Source organism: Corvus cornix, chromosome 6 (genome assembly GCF_000738735.6).
Source record: "Corvus cornix cornix isolate S_Up_H32 chromosome 6, ASM73873v5, whole genome shotgun sequence".
In the NCBI taxonomy this organism is placed as follows: Eukaryota; Metazoa; Chordata; class Aves; order Passeriformes; family Corvidae; genus Corvus; species Corvus cornix.
The window spans coordinates 12468758-12492198 of NC_046336.1; the positions used below are offsets into that span (position 1 = coordinate 12468758).

The 23441-nt window shown below is 41.9% G+C and overlaps 1 protein-coding gene across 7 annotated transcripts in view; it reads left to right on the top strand.

The window, feature by feature from the left end:
* NT5C2 (5'-nucleotidase, cytosolic II) overlaps window positions 1–23441 on the top strand; it is a 60885-nt gene that overhangs the window by 7215 nt on the left and 30229 nt on the right. The window contains exons 1-3 of one of the 7 annotated variants that reach the window (XM_019292332.3): window positions 276–584; window positions 11559–11679; window positions 22679–22752. In XM_019292332.3, the coding sequence (XP_019147877.1) occupies window positions 11579–11679; window positions 22679–22752 (175 nt within the window). In that variant the 5' untranslated portion in view covers window positions 276–584; window positions 11559–11578. Of the gene's footprint in view, window positions 1–275; window positions 585–657; window positions 879–11558; window positions 11680–15331; window positions 15415–21117; window positions 21270–22473; window positions 22555–22678; window positions 22753–23441 lie in introns of those variants that run through there. The other 6 variants (XM_019292323.3, XM_019292328.3, XM_039553925.1 and 3 more) reach the window with 6 other exon arrangements.

Below are 23441 nucleotides of genomic sequence, written 5' to 3' on the forward strand. Positions count from 1 at the left end.
CAAAAAACTCTGCTTGCTAAACTTGAGCAATCAGGAGGGAACAGATGATGAAAAACTAACAGTGTTTTACTCATCTACCACTCATTTTTCTTCACGGACATGTAGAGAGTAGATATTAACAAAGACAGTAATAAAATGCACTGTGAGTCCTCATAAATCGATGTGTGCTGGTGGGGTCAGGAACAAATATTGGAAAGGTTAGAACATGCAGAGAACTGTGTTCTCATGTTGTGACACTCAAAGCAAGGCTGGGAGTTTTTCAGTTGCTGATTTGAAAGCAATTAGGAGGAGGCATTTCTGTGGCTGCCCAGGAGGCTTTGTGCTGGCTGGGCGTGTGGTCAGCCCTTTTTTTTAGTGGTTGCAGTAAGTCAGGTAACACACTGAAGAAGAAGTCCTGGGTGAAGCAGGGCTATCATATTGCTCTGCTAGGGACAGGTGTTTTTAAAGGCATCTCAGAATCCAGAGGATCCAAGCTGTTTGCTCATCTGCAGCAGGACGAGACTGTGCTGTTGAATGCATCTTCAAGTCTACGTCGACAAGATACTTGAGGTTCCCTGAAGAGAGAAGTCCTGGCCAGAGGGAAGGTTCAGTGTTGGAAACTCTCATCTCAGGTTTTGGGATAACAGGGATGTGCTGATGATGCCTTCTTAGTTGTTTGTTAACGTTCTCTCACCCTTCAGGCTGGCAGGTTTCTCCCAGTTTGCAGCTGATGAAGTAGATCTGCCACTTCATTGTGTTCCTTATGAGAACTGCTTATGCTGAGACAAATGCAGAGACAACACTCTGTGTCCTCCTCTGCTCCTGCCAGGGAACAGTCTCCTGTGTCAACAGGACTGATTTAACATTAAAACCTAGAGAACTGAAGGGCCTGTGGAAAGGTGACTGTTTTCCCCAAATTAACTTAGTGGGTTGGGTTTTGCTTGGGCAAGATAGTAAGAAGTTTCCAAGGAAAAGAGGTTGATTCAGTTGGAAAACAGTTTAATGTAGGTCTTTGGAATCACTTGATAAAGCTGAGACAGTTAGGTTATCAAAGCGAAGCCAGAAGCCCAGCAAGAGCTCAAAGTAATTGTAGATGTTCAGTTATTTTACTGATTAATTTAGTCACACAGGATGCCTAACAAAAGCTGTACAAGTTAGCAGTCTTTTGGAAGATCTTGGGTATACTGCAAATCAAGTATTCGTAAAATTAATTTACTTGTAGAGTTTCCTGTAGTGGTGCCGCTGTACTACACATCTGTCAAGATTAAATGAGATTTGGGGGCTGATAACATCTAGGTGGGGACACTATTGTGCCCTTAAGACAGATTTGTAATTTCATTTGTAATCAGGCAGACTATAATTACTATATTTGCCTCTGATTAAAAAAACAGGTCAGGAAAGTAATGAATTGTGCTCCTTATGGGGGGAAGGTTGTGGGGGGGGGGAACTTCACACTGTAAGAGCACTTCAAAACACCTACAGTCTTCACATTCCCTGATTTTCCATCTTTGTGCTTGCTCAGTTGGTAGGTCTGTGTGGCTTGTTTCGTGTTGGCAGGGAGCCGCTGCCTGCTGAGAACAGAGTGCAGGAAGGGTTTTGGGTACATGCCTTTGTGATATTCATGATGATTGCTACGTACCTGGCAGCTTCTGATTTGGGGAGAAAGAGGACTTCTGTGTGTCTCAGGGGAGGGGGTACCTGTAGGTCCTGACTAGGAGGAACACTGAGCAGGAAGAAGTTGTACCTCTGGCCTTTGTGAGCACTTCAGGAGGGTATGAGAGCCAGCCCAGGGTCGATTTTGATGAGCTGAGTCTGTATGCAGGGTGTTCTCACCTGAAAGGCTGGATCAAGTCTCTGGGAGGGCTTCTTGGAAGGGAGATGGGTAACCATTATTATGGATGAAAGCAGGAAGCCCATGAAATCTGTGTTAGGCCAGTATGTGTCTGGAGCCCTGTATGTTAGGATAGCAGAGAGTCAGGATCCTCCTCACTAAATGATTTCTGTATTTATTTTCATAGTGCCCTTTACAGCTGAGGAGTTTCATTATTTTGGTTTAGGTTTTGTGAACAAATATCAAGTTGAAAATTGGCTGAGTTCTGTGTATGAAGTCCCTGGTTTTGCTGTCTGACATAGTTCCACAGTCATCTGGTTTTTTGAAAGATGGGTTTATTTGTCAAAGATCTGTCTCTTATTGTAAGTTGTCAAAAAGAAGAGAGACCAAGTTAGTATATGAGCATTTAATAAGCTTTTTCCTTAAAGAAGCTGGGAGGAGAAGGGAATGACACTGAAAAAGAAAACTCTTAGCAGGGAAAGAAAGTTCTCACTGGTTTTGACAGAGCAGTTCTCAGAATTACTGGATTGTTTTCAGCTGTTGATCTCAGTGTTTATTTTCAATCCCTTTTTTTTAATGAAGGAGGAACCAGTGTTCCCCAGTTCTTTACTCAGCAGCACGTCCCTTGGCAAGTGTTGTGTCTAGAGCCCTGGGACTCAGGCTGACCAGCCAGTTGGCTCTCCTCACTAGGGCTGAGCAGGGAATGCTTTCTGCTGAGGCTGGAGGGAGACGTGAGTTTATGTTTCCAGCCTGCAGAGATGGTTCAGATGCTGATTCTGCTGTCACATCTGTTTGTGTAGCCCATAAATGTGTAGAGAGGGCCCATCCTGCAGGGAAGAGGGTTCAAGTGTCTCTAAAAAAATCATCCTTCTTCTTTATAAAGACTAAAAAAAAGCTAGAATGAAGTTTCAGTATCTTTGCTTTTCCTATAAAATATTAATGAAGCAGGGATGTGATCTTCAGAGGCAAGAGGGTTTTTTTTACCAGTAAGCTCAGTCAGTAAGGAAAGACAATTAAAATGTCCTCCCTCACCTTCCGTGTTCAGAAGATAAAGTGAACTTTTGGCTGTTTGCATTATCCAAGCTGTCCTGGTTGCATGCTTTCAGAATGACTGTGCCACTGAGCCCAGCTGTGCATCTCAAATACTTTGTCAGTTGCTACCACGCTTCTGGAAAGGCCTGTTATGTCTGCATTTGCTTCCCGAAACACAGTGGAATCTAATGAAAAGCATCATTGTTTTGAAACACCCTGATCTGCTGCCAAAAGAGCTACTGTTGTATAATCCTTAATAGCAGGTTAGAGTGGCAGTTGCTCCTCGGTTTGAAATTGGTATGTGGCAGGATGGCTTCCCAGTTCTCTCTCTGGGGATGGCACGTCTCATCTTGTTCTTCCCTTTGGGATCTGTGACTCACACGGTGTTCAGCTGTCCTGAGTTGGGAATAGACCCGAGAACAGGCTTGAACATCAGTGGTGCTACTTAGGGGTGACAACCTGAAGGGAAGAGAAACTGGCAGTCTCCCTTGAGAATGAGGAGCAGTGCTCTGTCTGCTGAGTACCAGGGATTACATTTGTCTCTTCTTGCCAGCACATTGTTCTGATGTTAAAAAAAAAGAGTTGGAATAAAAAAAATTATCTTGACTTTCATTTCTGATTTGCAGAACTCAGTGTGTTCACTTCCATGCTGACATTTCTGCCTTTTGTGATCTTTATGTTAACCTGCAGCTTGGCTGGCATGCTGTCAGGCTTCATCTGTGTAGCAAAGATAATATTTGCAGGTACCATTCAAACATTGAGTTCCTGCTGTGGTGGGCATTGGCATCAAACAAACCACCCAATTTTCAGCTAAAGCAAATCTACGAGAACTCTGATAAATATTTTTTAATAAATAGACTATAAATAATTTCTATAGGGTGGACTGTATTACAGCAAATGGGTCAAATTCATCTCTAGTTTTTAATCTTTCAAGACTCTGGGCAACTAGAACAATTGCTTACGGGAAAAACAATGTGAGTAAAGTATTTGAATTATGTTATGTGTTTCTTACTGGAATTTAACAGCTGGAAACAAAAGGCAGTGAGAACATCTTCATAGCCAGGTCCATGCTTGCCTTTGGCAGGTGCTCCGTTGGAGAGCAGTTTGGGAACCTCTGTGGCAGAGGCTGCCGCAGGCTGCTGAAGGCCTTTTCCCAGGGAAGTGAGTTTCCCAGGGTGACCAGGGTGCACAGTTTATGTTGGTGTTGGCTCAGAAGAGCTTTCATTTATCCATTCACCTTCTGTCCATGTGAAACCAGTCTCTGGAGGTTTCTTTTGAATATTGGTTGTGCCTCAGCCTCATATCCACTGAGACACTGGGGTGTAAGGTGAGGAAGAGTTGCCTGAGGCATGATACTCAGTTTGATTGCCCTGCTGTATAGCTCAGACCATTTGACTTTTCTGCATTAATTCTTGACTCTGTGAAAAAAAGGCTGATTGAAACACCCACACACTTTATTTAGAGACCTCTGATGATGGAAAAAGTATTTCAGAAATTTGTTGTTTTGTAGTTAACTGTCCTCTTTGTTAATATTTTTTGTTTTGGTTGATTTATTTAACTTCCCGTCACGGGGCTTGTTCTGTCATTGCTAGACTGAGAGCCCTCCACAGTCAGGCTGCTTGCCTGTGTGCTAATGCTTCTAGACCATTTTCAAATCGCCTGCAGAGCTACTCTCTGTACACTGGCAGCCTTCCACTCCAGCCTTACTCTCTCTCATAGCATTATTCCTTTCTCAGTATAATCAGTGTCATTCTGAATGGGGACAGCTGGCTGAAGACAGTTTTCCAGCAGAGTTTGTGTCAGTGACAGAGAGAGACATGGAGTCCTGCTTGGTAGTCTTGTACATCCAAGGATCATATTTGACCTGCAGTTGCAGCATTTCTTTGAGAGCTCATGTTTGCTAATTCTTCTCTGTGGCATAGCTCTTGTGCTTCTGGGTCAAGTCTCACATTCCTTAAGTATGGTCCTCCTCCTTTTTTTCTAGTGCTGGGAGAATGGGGCACACCAGAGTTAGAGAAGTGGAGAAATAGCATTACCCCAAACAAACTCTCTGTAAGAAGCAGTAAATTGGAAATAACTAAAATGGTAGTTCTGGAAGAGACAGTGAGAAGCATGAGCTACATGGAATGTAGAAAATATGCTGATTAGCTCACTGGAGAATGGAGTTCATGTTTCAAGGCATTAAATTCATTTGCAGATAGATGAGGAGAATGGGTGGTCTCATGGTACTTAGAAAGGGTCAGATTTGAGGTTTGCTCCTCACAGAGCTGCACTTGCAGAGTTCATTGTTTTCCAAATTCTATTCTAACCATCCATAAAATTGATGATAATTAAATAATACATAATATATTTTAATGAACTAGTGCTTCTTGGAATTCCTGAAAGAAGAGAAGTCCTTGGATAGAAATGGATCGACACATGAAGAAACTCACATTTGTGGGTTTTAATGTGTCTAATGCATTTGGGTCCTGGAGTATTGCTGGAGCTCTAGGGACTGCACAGCCACTCTGTGGGTATGGTTGTCAGTAGAAATAGTCTGATTAAAAAATCCATGTAAAATAAGCAGGGTTTTGTTAAATTCATTTTACAACGTATTTGATACCTAGACATTACTTTAGCATCTGGCTTTAAGACAGAGATAAATTCAGCCTGAAATTAGATCAAATCCTGTAATAAATGGCATGAGTAGAATTCTCCTTTCTTATACCTTACCCATTCAGAAATAGCCCATGAGTTACCATCGTCTGTCAGTCAGACCATAGTCAAATGAACATATGACTGGGAATGCTTTACCAATTTCACTAGAAGCACGCTCTTGGAAAAAGCAGCTTCATGATGTAAAGCACTCTGATGGTGTCTGAGAGTAACTGCTACCCCCTTCCTGTCAGAAGAGTCAGAGCCAGTGTCAGAGATTGCAGGCTTGAAGCTAGGACGGTTAGTATTATCCACGGAGCAAGGAGAGTGTTACCAATCTAATGTAATCCTGTGGATCTTTGGACCCCACAAGTGGCACCTGCAAGCTCACTACATGTCTGTGGTTAATCTTAACAGTTCTTAACAGCAGCTCTCTACCTCTTTAATACCCTGTAATCAGTATACAGAATTATCCTGCTTAAAGCCAACCTCAATTACCATGAGGTGAGAGTACACTTTCAAGTGTCTCTTGGAAGTAGTTTACTATTCTAATGTGAAGAATGTATTTTGCCCTTCCTCCCATCATGAACGTGAAGCCTTGCTGTCAGAGAGGCAGCCACACAGAAGTGGAAGATCTTCAAGTGAAGAACTTAACTTTAGGCAGAAAGAGGGGGAAAAAAAGAGTCAGATTTCTGGTTTAGGTCATTTACAAGCATCACTGCTTATCTCTCAAGTCATGGACAGAGTAATTTTCCAAAAGCATCACTAATTAAAAGCACCTTTTGGAAACAGTTTGCTTTTGGCCATCAAGCAGAAGTGCTGGCAGTAAAAGACAAGAGTGGTTTGAATTGTCATCCCAGGGCTGTGGGGGAGAGGGAAGGAGCTATGTGAACTTACGGAGTTAGTGTGTAGGGCTGCGAGTCAGAATAAAATCAGAGTGTCATTTGGCATCCATGCAATCCCTGTGTCTGAGCCCATCAGAAGCCTGCTGCTCTGTGGCTTCTGTCACGCAGAAGTACAGGCTGACTTCTCTGTGTCTGCCAGTTGATGCTGAGTATTGAAATTTGAATTTGTGTAAAAGTATACTGTGCTAGGAACATGCAGTATATCTCCGATTCATCCTGACAGCGCTAGGAACTCAGACTGACTTTTAGCACAGGGACTGAGGAATTAGTACTTCTGCATTTGATTCCCACTTGCTCTGTGTTATTAACTTCTCTGTGCCTTGCTATCCTTAGCTGACAAAATGGGGACAGCACTTCTGCTGCCCGTAAATGTGTTATGTGAACGGGAGTTGGTGAAGTGCTTTGGGATTGCAGGTATGAGAACGGCACTTCTGGTGAGGCCAGGAGCCTGCCCAGCCCCTGCTCGCACAGTGGCACTGGGAGGTGCCATTGAGGGGGATGACACAGTCCTGGCCGCTTTCCACTGTCCATCCCAGAGGACAGGAGGCATGATGCTAACCTGAGTGGATTTCACCTCCTCCGGTGCTAGCTGTCCCAAATGTCTAGCCTGAACAAGGTGCAAGCTACTTCTGCCCTCAGTGGAGGGAGCGGAATGCACCTGGAAAGTGAGTCACTTGCTTTTTTTAACCACCCTTACATGGACAGTCCTCTAAGCTGCAGAAAAGATTGTTTTTCCCCTCCCCTGCTCTATTTGTGAGGCCACATCCTGACCCAGACCAGGAATTTGACACTAATCATGAGCAAGCCAACTCTATTCCTGCTCCCTTTGCTTTTTCCAGTCTTCAGGATTTTAGGATGGTTCGCTTCTCCCTTGCTGAGACCCCACAAAGCACTTTGAGATGGAGCAGTGCTGCAGCAGGGAGCCAGGAGATGCTCTAGGCTCGGCAAGGGCGTAACAAGGCTCGTCTGTACTCCCACAGCCTCTGACTAGACACAAAGCTCTTAAGTAGCGAACATTGGGTGTGATGATTCTCTCTCTTCGCTTTCCACTGTGCACGTACGTGTGTGGGCTGTGCTGCCAAGGTATTAATGATTCTTGAAGCAGAACATGTGAGAAGAGGCAGATGTAGTGCACGGTGAGTCAGTGTGAGTACGCTACAACCTTGGCATAGGTTAGGGATGCTTTTGTTTTCGGCTGTATAAGCTCTCGGAGAATATCCTGGAAACAGCGGGATTGTCACCAGAGTTTTGTTCATCTCTGTGTTTTAGTGTGTGTGCCTCTGATTTGACATTGCATCATCAAAGTGTCGAGATGAACTCAGAAAAAAAAAAAAAGGCAGTCAGTGCATTTAGCATGAACATGTCAGGTGTTATCAGATGCAGAAATTTCTAAATATTTGCTGACCAAAAAAGATTTAAAAAGTAATAGTAAAACTTGAAGAGAAATGTTTCAGAACATTTTATTTAATTTATATGAGTATTTGAAAACAATACACTATGGATAATACTTGAAATCATCCAAAATCTGACAAATGGACTTAATTCAAAATATAAAAATCTCACATTCTTTTGAACCAAGACATATGTGCTGGGCAACAACTCTGTATCAAAGCTTTGCAGCTGAGATTTAAATACCTTTTCAAAAGGAACCATGTACTATAAATGCTATCAGATTCTTAATTAAGACAGCACAAGCAAGGAGCATGTTTGCAATAAATTATGGGGATGTGTTCTGACATGCTTTATCTATGTAAAGATTTCTATTTTTATGTGAAGCTATTTACAGATTATTGATTTCAAAAATAGGTTTGTAACTAAAGAAAGATGCATCATATTTCAGTTGCTTGGAGTTGAGAATCTTGCCTGGCTGTCTGCCTGCTCTCTTAGATGTTTATTCCTGTGGCTTACAAGTGTATGGAGTGATTCTGTCCTTCTTATTTTTCTCCCTTTATTTGGAAGAAGGAATTTGTATTCAGGGACCAGGTCCCAGGTTTCTTACCCTCGCAAGCAGGCTGATTTTTATGCCTTTGAAGCACAGAATAATTTCATTGAGGTCCATGAGGCTTTTTGTGTGAGTAAGACTTTTGGGTGGTGAAGATCCCTCTCAATATATTTTGTCAGTTGTCACTGTTTTGTTTCAGGGCAGCAAGCTGTTGTCACAGTGTCAGTGGAGCCTGCTAAGCTGTAAGCCTGCCTTGGAGTACGTGTAATAGAAACCTTCAGCGTAATTTTTTGTTACTTAATGCTGTGTGAACATTAAAAGAAATATTTAAATAAATCAGAGCAAAGCCTGAAGGTAGAAGTAATATTTTTCATTAGAGGAACCTTTAGAATTTGAAAACTCATGCAAGTTTGTGTACCCAAGAGCCTGTCTATTTTTTCCAGCCATGCCAGTTGGTCTAATAAAAGATACTGCCTCTGTCTACAAACCTTGTCCTGCCTGCAAACTCTGTTCATTGCATCTACAGCAAAATACTGCTGGATTATTAAAATAATTCAGGGCTTCTTTGCTTGATTATGGAAACTCACATTTTTGTGGTTTCCTCAAGTCTCAGCTTTTTGAATCCCAAGACACAGACACAAAATGATGCTGTCTGGTTTCATCACATAGGAGCTCAAACTGCTTCACTGATTCCTCATTTTAGAATGCATATTATAAAGGTAGCCTGCTAGAATTCTTCTGCCATCTGGATTTTAGGGTATTTTGTAGGATACTATTGGTGTATACTATCAGCTGTCTGGCATGGATGGCCTCTGGAAGCAGTCCTGTCTTAGTACCTGTGTCAGCATCTGATGTGGTGGTGTGGTGATGGGATGCAGAAGAAATGGGAAGAAGAGGCTGGCAGAACAGGAAGTCTGGCATGGGCTGTGGGTGTAAATCTTCAAATCTTGCTACATGTCTGGCTGGGTAAGCAGAATGGTGTACCCCTTCTAAACAGCAGGAAGCTTGGATTTGAACTTGTTTGGAAGACCTGGACCCAGAGCTGTCTAACGATCCTAAGGCCAGCCATGCAACGGTTTTTTCAGAGCTGTTTAATGTGCCTTTTAGAGCCCTTCAATGAGCACGTCTCTCGGATCCGAATCTAAGAGCTCTAGGCTAGTAGCTTTAAAATAGACCAAGGTGGTGATGATCTGGACCATCTTGAAATATCCATGGGGTAGATGCTTTTCCACCCTCAGAGAGCACAAGCCCTTTCTGTAGTTTGCAGTCTTAGGGTCTTACCAGATCACTCCCTCTGCTGCATGTCTTGGCTGCGTCTGTCACCCTTGCAGGGACACTGCTCCTCTCCCGAGCAGCCCTTGCTGTCCCCGAGGAGCCTTGCTGCAGGCAGTGCCCTGCCTTCCAAGTGAAATGGGAACAGGTCAGTGCTTGAGGGGTGTTAAGTTCTGTGTCCTGTGCTGCCTCCTGTCTGCCTTTGGGCACGGCTTAAATAGATAGCTGGTAATTACTTGTAAAGCCCTTAGTGGCTGTGGCTGGGGCTATTTTGGAAGCTGATTCTCCCTGCATGCCCTGTTGTGGAAGTTGTGGCTGGCTGGAATGGCCTGTCGCCCTCTCGCTGTGGTGACCTCCTCTCCTGGGTGTGTTGCAGGGAGTTCAGGGGGAGAGCTCTCAGCAGTGGCATGCAGTCTCTTGGGCTGCCTGCCAGGGCCTGAATTTGGTGACCTTTAGGATGTGGCAGAAGATGCATTTGTAAACCTTGGTTATAATAACTGGGAGACAAGCAGAGAATGCTGGAGGAGGAGGAGGAACGTATTTTTTACAGACAAGCTGTTGGCTCTCTGTTTGATGTTTATGACCAGCAGCTAGTAGGTAAATATACTGAGAAGTGCTGTGACAATTGGAACTGTTGCTCTTTAATAAAATTTTAAATGGAAAAATTATACAGATTTCCTTGAGGAGCATGTGTGTGATGCTGAGAGCGCTGTGACTTCTAACGCTGGATGGAACACTTGCTCTCTGCTTTGCTGGAATCATTAAATTCCCTTCTGTAAAATGAGTGCAGTCATATTTTAGAGGTGTCCAGATGTAGTTGCTGTGTCACTACCCATGTAGTTTGCGGGTGGATTTGTTTCTTTTAAGAAGAACAAACAAGCCAAGGCCAGCAGTCCAGCAGTTGTGTGGGTTACACAAGAATGTGGTTTCATGTAATACCTAATTTGGTATCACTGTGGGTTGTGTCTCCCACCATGTTCTCCACACCACCTCTAATGGCAGCGTTGTGGCAGGTTGAGCTGGGTTCATCCTGGGTTCAGCTGACCAGTGGAGAACTGCTCAGCCTTTCCTCACCTTTGGTCAGTTGGTTTTGATAGGTGAGGACTTGGACTGGTGATCTGAACTGACCCACCATGGCTTCATCACCCCCACCTGGTGCCACGGAATGCAGCAGGACATGTGTCTGGCTGGAGGAGCAGGCGAGCAGGATTGCCCCACCGTGCTAATAACAAAATTGGGAAAGGTGCCCCTCTTTCCTCACTGCAGGGCCTTCCTGATGAGAAGGACTGTCTGTGGTTTGGTTGTGGCAGCCAGCACTTGAGAAGGGGTGCTCATGTTTGTGAAGATCTGCTGGTGAATATTTGCATCGCTCATGTTACAGGTTTGCAGTGTGTTCTTGCTCTGCCTGAATGTGTCTGACCTGCAGAGGACAAAGGATCATCTTTCTACTTTCCTTCCAATTGTTTCTGCTAATTTAGCATCAGTTTGAAGCTTTGTCTTTGCTTAGAGATCAAATGGCCAGGGACAAGGCTCTTTGTTTTCACTCTGTGGTAAAAATGGCAAGGTCAGTCCCAGTGGGGATTGTAGGGTTTACACTGCTGAATTTATCTCATGTATTGAGGGTAGGTTTTCCATCACCTACAGCTAATGCATATTGATAACTCTAGCATCAAAAAATACCCTTTTTCAGCAATGAAAACAAGGTCTCTGTTTGTAATGGCATTTTCACCTCAGTGGATAGAAATATCTTTGCAGCCATGTAGAACAGCCTTCCCAGCTCTCTGTTTCAACATCTCAAAGAGCAGCATCTTACTTAACCTGCAAACTCAGATCATTCCACTGGTACTTTGCAAGACTTCCTGAGTGGCACAGGAGTTCCATCATACCAGGAAAGAGGCAACTTTCTGGTGAAACAAACCTTGAACTTAAGCAAGCTTTTCTTTTCTATCTCTATCTCTTTCAGAAATAAGTAAGCCTTTGAAGATGACAACTTCATGGAGCGACCGACTCCAGAATGCAGCAGATCTCCCTGCAAACATGGATGGGCATGCTCTGAAAAAGTACCGCCGGGAAGCCTATCACCGGTAAGCCGTCCGTGCAGCTCCAAAACCAAGCATAACCCCCACATTTCTTGGTTTTTTTTGTTTTTGCTTGTTGGTAAAACATGAAGGTTGTTCTTACCTTCCTTGTAGAAGTGTTGGTAGAAGAGAGCTTAGAAGATGGCACAGTATTGGCCTGCAGGAGTTTGCAAACAGCTGAGTTGAGATACATGTACTAGAGCAAGAGAGGATATGCTTCTTAATGCAGTCAAGAGATTAATCAAAGTCACATTTTGGATAGAAGCTTTCAAGTCAATAAATACTCAGTGGCAGGGGTTTTATAATAATTATTGCAGTGCACACTGGGAAAGCAGAGCCTCAGACACTGGAATGCACAAATACAAAAAAGGAGGAAATCAAGTGGGATCTAGTGTGATTAATTGTGTGACCACAGGAGTACGCAGGAGCACTAGGCAAGGGCCCAGCCTTTTCACTGATAGGTGTATCTAAAACCACCTTTGCTGTAAAACAATTACAGTAAGTGAAGAAGATAGAGTTCAAAATAAAAGGAATGTTATCACTCTTACTTTATAGTTTGGGAATCAAAGTGCAGGCACTAGGTTGTTTTTACAAGATCCCATTGGAGGTTTGGTTGAGCCAAGAATTCAGTCTAGAGCTCTCAAGGTTCCAAGCATAGAGCATAAAAGACGGATGAAGTCTGTATCCTTACCAGATGTCTGGACTGTTACAGAGTTAAAAACAACAGCATCTAGTAATTGTCAGTATTCCGTTTGTGGGAGGTGTATCTTCAAAGTTTAGCTTGGTTATTTTGAGAAGTCATACAGTGTGATGATCAGAGGATATTCAGCAGAAGGGGAAATGTATGTCTGATGTAGAAACAGAAAAAGAAGTCAAGTTTCTCAACCTCATGCTTAAATGCCACGTTGCATTTGTGATTCACATTGGTGGTATTTCTGGGGAAGTGCTTTGGAAGTGTTAGATATCTTTTGATTCTCCAAATGGAATCTAATTTGAGAAAAACGCCTTAGTGCATCATATGATAGGCCAGGTTGTCCAAGTTGCAGTGTCCAGGGCTAAGTCATGGATCCTGTGATGTGTTTCCAAAGCTTTCCAATTTCCAATGAATATGTTTGAGCAACATGTCTTAAGTGGTGGCATTATTTGAATCTCTCTGTCAGCTGGTTTGTCAGATATGGAAGCATTTAATGAATGCAACTATATATAGCATGTAAAAAGAGAGGGATTTTATACCATTCCCTTCAAAAATCTTCACCTTGTTGCAGTCATTGACAGGTTTACCTTTGTGTCATAAATTTACTTAAAACTTCAGCTGTGTTAATCCTGATTCAGGCTGATGGAAATCAAGTCAGAGTAATGCTTATATTTTTTTTCTAAGTATTTCCTTAACATTTGTTATGGTTAAGTGCTGACAGTTTGCTAGATGTTGTACAGGATCCAAAGGAAGTCGTGCTTGTCTTTAAGAGCTCATACATTCAAGTTCTCATCATGTTTACCCTTACTTGTGTAAGAAATCCTTACTTTCAGAAAGAATTTCCTTATGGAAGAGGAGAGTGCAGTCATATAAAGGGGGGTTTCCCACTAGGAGCTGGGATCTGGTAGTCCAAAATAAGTCTGGTAAAGTTTAAGTACCTGTTTTTAGAATCTAGAAATGTCTTATACAAAACGTACTGAGCAGAAATGCTGCTACCATCTCAGATTTTCATGGAAAGCACAACATAGGAAATACATTAAGGGGAGGCACATTTTTGTTTTGGAATTGCTATCCTCTTTCAAGGAGAGAGAGAGAGGGAGGGAATGGGAGAGAATGAGAGAACCTGATGCCAAGACTGTAGTATAAATCTGTGCTATTAATGGCTTTGGTATACCAGTTTCATGGGAGTTATTTTGATAATCCAGTATTGTGAGAATCTGAAACAACCTCGTTCCAGAGGCAGTGTTGTCAGATTTCTATTTCTGGTGCTTTTCGTGGTCACAGTGTTAACAGATGTGATGTTACTTTAAAAAGTGCAAACTTAACACGATAGAGTATGACTGAAGTTATTTCCCCTTGGTGTTTGATATTATATTTTTTAGTGTTTTATTAATGCTTCAGGTGCAGAATATGTGTGCTGGTCACTGCCATGAGCTGTAGGATGTAAATTTGTTTCACTAGGGTCCAGGTATGCTCTGACTCTTGGATATTGCTGAAGCACTGCAAATTTTGTGAAAAAGAGAAATAGAAAATACAAGGTCTGATTGTCAAGGTTATTTTCTTTCTTATTTTTCTTCTCTTTGTTTTCTTTCAGTCTTTTTTTCTCTTTTTTTTTCTTACTCCAGCGACTAAATGAAAAATCCTTGAAAACATGAATCTAAAGTGACTTAGAAACAAAACCAGTAAGAGCCCTGAATTTAAACCTTTTACTTTTTTGTTACCTTAAAGCCAGCCAAAGCTATTTTATGGGTCCAATCTGAAAGGCTGGATCAGCTTGGCAGCTGCACCACATTTACAGATGAGCGTAAGTGGGACTAGTTTTTATAACCTATGTTGAAAGCCTAGTTGAGCTCAAAGTCATTCCTTGGGATTTTCTAAATGCTGCTAGTAATGCCTAGTTTTCTGAAGTGTGAAATCTAAAAAACTTGTTTCACTGTTTGTTTGCTTCATGCTTACTGAAATACCAGTGGAGATACCTAGACCAATCAATTTAACATTCTCGTTCTCATGAGGTACACCAGATTGGATATGCTTGAATTGTAAATGAATTCAGATGAAATAAGGGGAAAAGTTTCCAAAAGCAGAATAGTTTACCTTAAAAAAGATATATAAATGTTCTTGTGGCCATGAAACTTTAAAATACATTTTTTAAAATTATCTCTGAAGATGCCATTCTAATAGTCATAATTTACTGCAGTCATTCTTACTTAGAATGTGTTTTTTCAGGTGCTGCACTTCTAATTGTATCGTAATTGATGGATGGATGTTCAACATATAATAATTGTTGGCAGAAGTCCCAGTTGAGACTGGTTTAACTGGTGTAGTGCATACTGACTCAGAGTATGATGACTATATCGTAATCATATCTGGATTGTCTTGCCATGGGCAAGACATGGGCAAGAATGTTCAGAATCAAATTTTTATAGCTATAGAATCAGAAAAATCTGTTGGGTTGGAGAAGTGGTGGGGTTTTATCTTCAGGGTATTTCTGACAGCTTTAATGGAAGCTCTTTGTTAGCTGGTGTTGCTGTCAGACCTTGTTGCTCAACACTGCTGGCACCTGTCGGAGGTGAGGTCTGAAGATGAATTAATATACAAGCTACATGTTACTCATTCTCTAGCAGAGGTCACTGGTAAGAGGATCCTGCATTACTATGCTGTTGGCAGCACACATTTTAATTTGGAGATAAAATGGCTGTGTAGTTCTTGGGAGGCTTTCCTTGGTGTGTGTGGTTGTGAGGCCACCTCCCTCGTGTGCTGCTTGTTGACTTTTCCGGGTAGAGGATAATCACTAGATCATTTGTTCTGGAGGAGTACTGTCATTTAATGTGATTGTAATTAGGCAAGAACTAGGTTGACTCTGAGCCACCAAATTGCCCTAGTGTCTATTTTTTAACTTGGAGTGAGCACTTCTAGGCACCCTCTGGATTATCTCACATAGCTCTTTAGGGTTTAAATAGCAACCACATCTAGTTAAAGCAAATAATGGAAAAAGTTGGTGTTCAATCCACTCTTGTTACTGACAGTTACCAAGATCCCGGAAACAGGTATTTGCACTTATATTTATTTATCTGTGGTTTTGGCTTAACGGAGCAGTAAGGCTGAAATGGCCTTTTTGTTAAACATACTGGCTTTGGGATGCTTCTACCATTTTGCATCAGAATAATTTGAGACTTCTCATCCTGAATGTGGGGTTTCTGTTGTTGTTTTAATTGTTGGGCTTTTTTCTTGCTCTCTTGTTTACTGGCTAGTGCAGGGCATGTGGCATCATGATTCCTAATCCTAATTCTCCTGCTGACTGCTGATAGAGTATTGAATAAGTTGCTTCATAGCTTTGTACTTCGGTTTGCTTTCAGAGCACCTTATGGTGGTGATATAAGTGATTTTAGCTGTTACTTTACACTGAGATCCTGGATTAAAAAATTGTATATACTTTAATAATGACAAAGCAAAAGGATTGCCAATTGGTTGTTTTGATTTCATGGATTAAAGATGTACTTTAGCTTGTTCAAATTTGTAGACTTTGGGCTATTCACTGCTAATCTTGTTTCTTTGCTTTATTGTTACTGGATCATCAGTGATTGCAAACAGGTGGAAGTGTTGTATAAACAAGGCTGTGAGACTAGAAACTGTTCATCTGTTTGGGTGGCTATATTTAAAGTCGCTTCAAAATGGTCAGTTCATTGTGGTGGAAAATTAGAACAAATCTGTACCAGTCTGAAAGTGCTCTTTTCCTCAGACACATTTGGACAGGTGATGTGTGGTGTTTCCATGTACTGGGTGGCTCTGGAGGCTCTGTTGGCCGTGGTCTGTCCTCGTGTGTCCGAGCAGCCTCCCTGGACCTGTGTGGTGGCATGTGTGTGACAGAGGGCCGCGTGTGGCTCTCTCTGGTTTGTTTTAGTGCTTTAGACATTGGAGGAGGGAGAGGGAGTGTCGAGTCTGCAGAATGGGTGAGCGTACTAAAAAGCACTACACTTGCCAAATTAATAATAAAGAAATTGCATTGTAAATGTCCCATGAGCCTTAGCTTTAATAGTTTCAGGGAGCCGACGAGTGTTATTTTGGGATGGAATCCATATGTGAGCTTCTTGGCACTTTGCTGTTGCCTGGGAAGAAAACCCAAACAATGAAAACAGAAATGGCCAAGGCTATCTCTTTGCATCGGATTCCTGCTGAATTTCAGGGGGAAGTGCTCTTGGTTGTGTTTTTGGATACAGCCTCATCATGCTTTGAAGTTCCAGTCATTACTGGATTTTCCAGTTTTATGTCACTATAATTGTGCAAGTACAGTTAGACTTGTGAAATTGTTGGGCTTTGTGCTGGAAATGTTACTAGAAGTGGCCAGGGAATTTTTATGCCCGTCTTTTATTTCCAGTCTGATACTGTTTCATCCCCTAAAGTTATCTCAAGACCAAATACTGTCTCTAAATACGATTACAAATATTCAGAATATTCATCTTTGGTTGAAGAAGGAATAAAATATAACTCTGAAAATCTAGAATTAAAAAATAAGACCAAAATGATATGATGAAAAATAATATATGGAATGGTCAATACCTGCCTAAAGAGGCCAGACTTAGCAAAAGAACTATTTAATTGGTTTTAAAAATTTAAAGCAGTTTATTTCTTCTCTAAGGCAGCTACCAAAACATCCAGCACCCAAAGATGAGACATTTTGATAATATGGTAGTAACTTCTTTCGATTGCTCACATGCTTTGTGCCAGATGAATATGGTCAGTGGGGGAGTTCACTGCTGCTGGTGGAAGTCACCTGTGACCAGAACTGTGATGTCATGCGGTGACACAAGTCCCCAGGCAGACCACATCTGGGGACTAGCTGGTCATACTGAGAACATCGAGTTGTTGTAACAGTAGAGGGGGGTTTATTTCATTATTTGCCTTTTTAAAGAGGCCACAGGGAACTTGGGCATGGGAGACTATTAAAAGCTAATCCATTTAGTTCCCATTATTTCTTTTTAACTCTCTAGCGTATTAAAAAATGGAAATTGTCCATGAAGTGAAGATTAACCAGAGTTCCTAAACCCTGAGTAAGCAGGAATCTGGGCCTTCTGGCTAGTTAGTCCCCGTTTTGTGGTTGGCTCAAGCCCAACTGTCCACCACAGGCTTTTTTAAACACACGTGTAGATCATGCTTAGCCAGCTCCCACTGTATTTGCTGTTCTGCTCAGCTCTGTTGCAATTTTCTTTGTATTTATTTAGTTTCCAGTGAAACATACTGCCCAGAAAAATGCTAATTGCTGCAAGGCATTTCTAGAAACATTTGGAAAATTATTATAAAGTGCTCTGTTCCAGAAACCTTGCCTCACATTGTTCATTTTCATTTTCTCACTATGAGGAATTGTGAGCCATGTGCCAAGTTCCTCCTTAATTGTAAGGTTCTGTGCATTTTGTTTATTTTGTTGGTCAAACTACAAGACTCTTATACACACAAATTTCATTCAGGGCACACAATTATTTAGAGATTTTGCACAAATAAAATAAAATAAAAACATTTCTCCCTCTCTGTGTTTGCTCCTCTCCAGTGTTACTTGAGAAGAGTTGGGATTTAGGTTCCTGCTTCAGAATTGATTGACAAGAACAGTAACAAAACCAAGATCAGTTCTCTTGTGGAAATATAAAGGACTATGAATTGCAGAGTTGAGGCTATCAGGGGTCTGTGACTCTCCTTATGCATGCTCAGCAGTTCCTTCTTCCTTGCAATACAACACATTTTTCTCTTACCCTGCACAATTCATAGAGCTCAAAAAGAAAATAAACACTGTCATCATTGAGAGCTGTCTGCTGAGGCCAAGCTGCAGGGTTTAATTTTTGAGGAGGAGCTCATTTGAGAGGAAGCATGCTTCAAGGTTTCCATAAAACAGCTCTTCAAGTCCAGTCTTCCAAAGGTGGGGATCTGTGCCAGGCTAAGCCACCCCAAGTCCAGGTGCTGCTCCCCCAATCCCAGCTGTGCTCAGGGAGCCCATGGAGCTGGAATATGGTCCCTCAGCTGCCTTCCCCACATGCTCCACACCTTGTGTTGCTTCAGCCACACTGCACAGGGAGTCCAAAATGCAGGAGACTCACGGGGATATTCCTCAGAGCGGAAATGTAAAGCTTGGGTTTTCATCAGGAGGAAAGGATGAAGGCAGTAGAAAGGCAGTGTCCTGTTTAGGGAGATGCTCTGGGTGCATGCAGGTGTGGAGCTGGGTTTAGGCAATACCCACCTCTGCCTCTCAGCACGAGGAATGCAGAGGGTGTTCTCCTGCTGTGCCTACAGTTTGTTTTGTCTTACTGCCCAGTGCTGTTGGGTTTTTAGATCAGCTTAAATTTTAACTCCAGTGCTCCCAGTTAAAGTGACTATTTTCTGAATGGAAAAAACCAAATTCAGGGGAAGGGAGAGTGTGATTTCTTCTGATTCTGGCAAGTGGAGAAATTATTCTACATTAAAACTTGCTTGCTTAAAAATGTTAGATCATTGTAGTTTTCCTCTTATTCTGACATTGTTTCTACTGTTTGTAGTCTGGAAGCTTCTTTGATTTTTGTTCATCTGGATGAGCTGTAAAAAACTTGTTGTTTCATCCTTTTCTTTCAAGACCAGAGGATCTTTTCCCTCAGGTGGTTGAGGTTCTTAGGGCCCTCAGGTTGCTCTTGCTTTATAGTCATTAAAACAACTCTTGTCATTTCTCTGTAGCATTTCTTCTGAGGAGATGTTACCTTTTTGTGTTTGTAGCTAACAAACACAATGTCAGGTTGGCTGGGGCTTGGAGCAACCTGATCTGGTGAAAGGTATCCCCTGCCCATGGCAGGGGCTTGGAATGTGATGATCTTTAAGGTTCATTCTAACCCAGACTATTCTGAGGTTCTATGATTTGGTCAGTATTCTTGTAGTCAGGCTGAGTGTACCTTCAATTACAATTTAAGAACAGCTTTGAAATGGGCTAAGTCTGCAGCTTCTGGGAAGCACCTGGCTCTTAGAAACTGTCCTAGAGATTTAATCTCCCGCTTTTAATTTCAGTTTCTAGGACACTGCAGATATTTACTACGTTGAATAAAACCCTGAATTAAGCTGGTCAGTTTCTGGGAGTAAATATTTGTAAGTACCTACTTACTCCCTTGTGTCTAGGGGAGACTGTTCATGGGAGATTTCTATATCAGGATTTAAAGTTGAGGTCCTGAGTGCCTACAAAATAAACCAATATCTCCCTGGGCCTTCACAAGAGGAGTGAAATTGGTTCTTTTTTTTTTTTTTTTTTTTTTTGCCACTCTTTAGTCTGCATTTAATCTGCTAAGGCATATGCAAGTTTGAATTGATTAAAGTGTTCTCATTTCCTGTCCTGAATATGTTGTGTAATAGCCTTCTTTAGCTTTTTAAAATATTTGCTCTGTCTCACTGCAGCACTGGTGGGTGAAGTAATTACCACATCAGATCAGTTGGTAGGATGCCTTGAAATCTGCCAGGTTGGGGTGTGATTAGACCCTGCCAGTGCAGTTTGTAGGTCACAGGCAATAAGTGCAAATTGGTGGAGAAAGAGACATCTTCACCGGCTGTTACCAAAGGGTGCTGCTATGGTAATTTTCATGTTTCAGTCGAAAGACTTACTTTGGAACAAAAATATACTTATGGGTGCTATTTGTTTTGTTGTTTAGAAAACTTTTCCAGATCTCCAGTATCAAGGGATGTTGGTTTTGGGTTCAGTTTGTAAATACTACAAAAGCAAGGGATGACAATCTGTCAGAGGTTTAGAGATCTTTCCACAGTTTTTGGTCAGTTCGGTGTCATCATCGTCTAGATACAGGCCGGCTGGACTGGAACAGATCTCTTGGGTCACAGCTCCATTGTTTCTGCCTCTCACAGGCACTGTCTTATTACCCTGTTTATAAGTGCATTCCGCTGTGTCTTAGTATTTGGGGGTTTTGTCCTCGTTTGGGAAATTTACCAAATGTTGCAGTTCTGAAATGATCTTCTTTAAATTTCCCTTCTTACTCCTATCCTCTTCAGACAGTCAGAAAACTGCTGCAGGGATTAAGCCTAAATACAAGAGCAGAACTGGACTCTGCAGGTTAGACAGAAAGTGTTGCTAGTGTCTCCTGGAGGTATGTTATTCCTTCTTAAAGCTCTGCTTTCTCAGAAACAAGCTGCACAAACATAAGATCAGAAATCAAATATGTGCTTGAATTAGCTAATAAATAATGTTTCCTGGCAGCAGCAGCAGAACGTAATCATATGCATTATACAAAATATCAGACTGTATTTAGTACTAAATAGCGCTTCACACTGGTCTCTTGTAAATCAGAGCTGTCTCGATGTTAGAAGACAAACACAGATTTAAACTGCAGTTTTGGATAATTTGCTCCACCTACTCAAAAGCTGGCTATTTCAGGAGAGAATTTTAGTGAGTTACGAGCCCATCTCATATTTCCAAAAGGCATTTCTTTACCAGTTTCCAGTGTCCATCCCATCACTTTGTCTTCTTTAGGTAATACATAAATCTATCAGAAAGGAGCGTCATCTACAACCTTCAAGGCCCCTTAGTGACAAGCCCCATTGTCAAAGGCAGGCACCTTGCCAGGAAACAGTGACTCCCAGAGAGAGTGTGCAAGGTTAGGGGGAAAGGATACTACTGCCAGAGAAACTGTATTCCAAGTGGATTTGTGTGGAACAACAACAATATCCAGTGACTGGTTAAATTAGCCACAGATGTGTTTTCTAGAACACTGTCCAAGAAGATATACCCTACGTTAAGGCTTGGTTCAGACATAATGATCTTCTGAAGTCAAATCAGATCCAAGCAAAATTGCATGGGTACCAGGGAAGCTTTAAAGGAATTCTGTAATGTGATTCAGACAAGTAGATGAATCAGACTGCTGGGAACTGAACAAGGAGCACGTCGGTGAGAGATGAGGTAAGAGGACTGCACAGCAGCCTGGTGTGAGCAGTTTGCTGTTAGAATCCGGGCTGTGGCGGATTGACAGGGCTGGTGGAACGGGCGCGTTATGCCGGCCACCTGCCCGGAATGTGCGTGCGGAGCGGGATCTCCCCGTGGCTCCTTCCAGCCTTTCCGAGTGTACGAGAGCTCGGCTCTGCACTTGCCGTCTCCATTGTGTCTCGCTGTCCCTGTGCCGCGCCTCCGACCCAGCAGCACTGCCGATTCCGTGTCCTAGGAGGATAATCACTGTGCTGAGGGCAGTGTGCTTATTGAATGTTTGGAGAATTTTCACATGCTGAAATCAGAGTACAAGGGAAGGCTGTGGGACTTTCCTCATACGGGAGAGTTTTGTCTTGGCATCACAGCACAAGCAGTGCATGGGATTTCGGTCTGAGATGGGTGTTGAAAAGCTCGGCTTCCCTCCCACAGACAAGTTCTGACTCTCATTTTTAAAGTTCAGATAAGGCAGTCAGTGAAGAGAAGTCCTGTTGAATTGCAGATCTGCTTTATGCTTTAAAGTTCTGGGGAAACATAAGCAGCTTAGTTACTGTCGTAGTTGGAACAGGAAGCAAGAAAAGCTTTGGTTGTATTCTCTGACCTATTTCTTTACCGTGTTATTTACTGGAACTAAATTTGATATCATGTATTAATGTTGTCATCTAAAAGGGCCTGGAAGTATTCAGCCTAAATTCTCTTTGTAATCAGCATTAATGGTAAAAGTGGAATTTTCAAAATAGCAGTTGGCAAGTTTCAGAGGAGTTATAAATAAAAAGAAAAAATTTCACAATAGAAATGGCATGTATTGTGTATGAAAATTTTTCTCAGTTGCTCTTTTTCAGAGCTTTATTAAATGTTTTTAACGGTGTTGGTGAAAATGTGAAAATGGATCTGTTTGGGTTTGCTTTGAATTTCCAGATATAGTTCCAAAGAGGAGTCAAGTGCTGTGAATTTATTCACAGAAATATTATTGTATTTTATTTTCCTTGTTACTTCTTAGTAATAATTTGTTTTAATCAAGCAAATTATATTGCTTTGTATCTACTGCTTCCAGTTTCATGTCCTTTGAGGTCTGAATTCTGCTTCAGGAGATTTTGCACTTCTATTCTTAGGAATTTTTGCAGGTCACATGCAAGGCCGTGTGTGTGTGTGCATGCATGCGTGTATGTCTTTGGACAGCATACCAATAATTAGAATAACTCTGCAAAGTCATGGCTTTGCTTCAGGAGAACTTGCAGAAAATGAGACTTGCCTCTGTTTTCAGGTATATTTGCTGATCTTGATCCATGAAAGCCAGACATCCTGACAGTGGCAGAACGTGTTTGTTCTAAAATGTGAGTATTTTGAAAGTGCTCGTACCTGTGGTGATATTTCTTCTCTCTTTTCAGGGTCTTTGTAAACAGAAGTTTAGCCATGGAAAAGATAAAGTGCTTTGGTTTTGATATGGACTATACACTTGCTGGTGAGTATCTTAATTGTTTTGAATACTGACTTAGTTTGGAATATTGCTTCTTGCTGAGCAAAAACCAGCAAAAAGCTGATTGGGCTACTCCAGTTAACAGGTGCTTCATCTATTAGTAAATGTATCTTTCACTATTCGTTGCACTTTTATTTTAGGTATTTCCCTTAAATTTGTTATCTGCAAGCTGTATTTCGTCACAAGCCATGTTACTGTAGTACAGTTTCAAGTGATTGTGGGTGTGAAGAAAACCAAAGCTTAATAAGTCTAATTGCTTCCTTAGATTCCACCGTGTTTTGACAATGCCTCTTGTGCATGCCTGGCTTTGAGTAACAGGGTGATTTCTTTTGTCCTTTGTAGCAGGCTACACCTTTGGCCCGCAGGTTCTCCTGTGTCCTGGGAGGGTCATTTTTGAATAGGTTTTCTTCTTTCCCCTTCCTGGGTTAGCCACATCAGTGACTCATTTCAAGAAGAGGTATGGCACGGGGAGTGCCTTGTGTCAGCTGAATGAATTAATTTGGAAAGCTTTGTCCATTCTTTATGACAGATAAGCTTTGGGAGGTTGCATAAGATCTTTTGGTTTCATAAAATTATTTGCATGACTTATCCATCTTTAGATACTCAACAGGCAAGTTCCCTGAGACTTTTGATGAGAGGAAATAAAACTACAATTTTCCTTATAGTCAGACTTT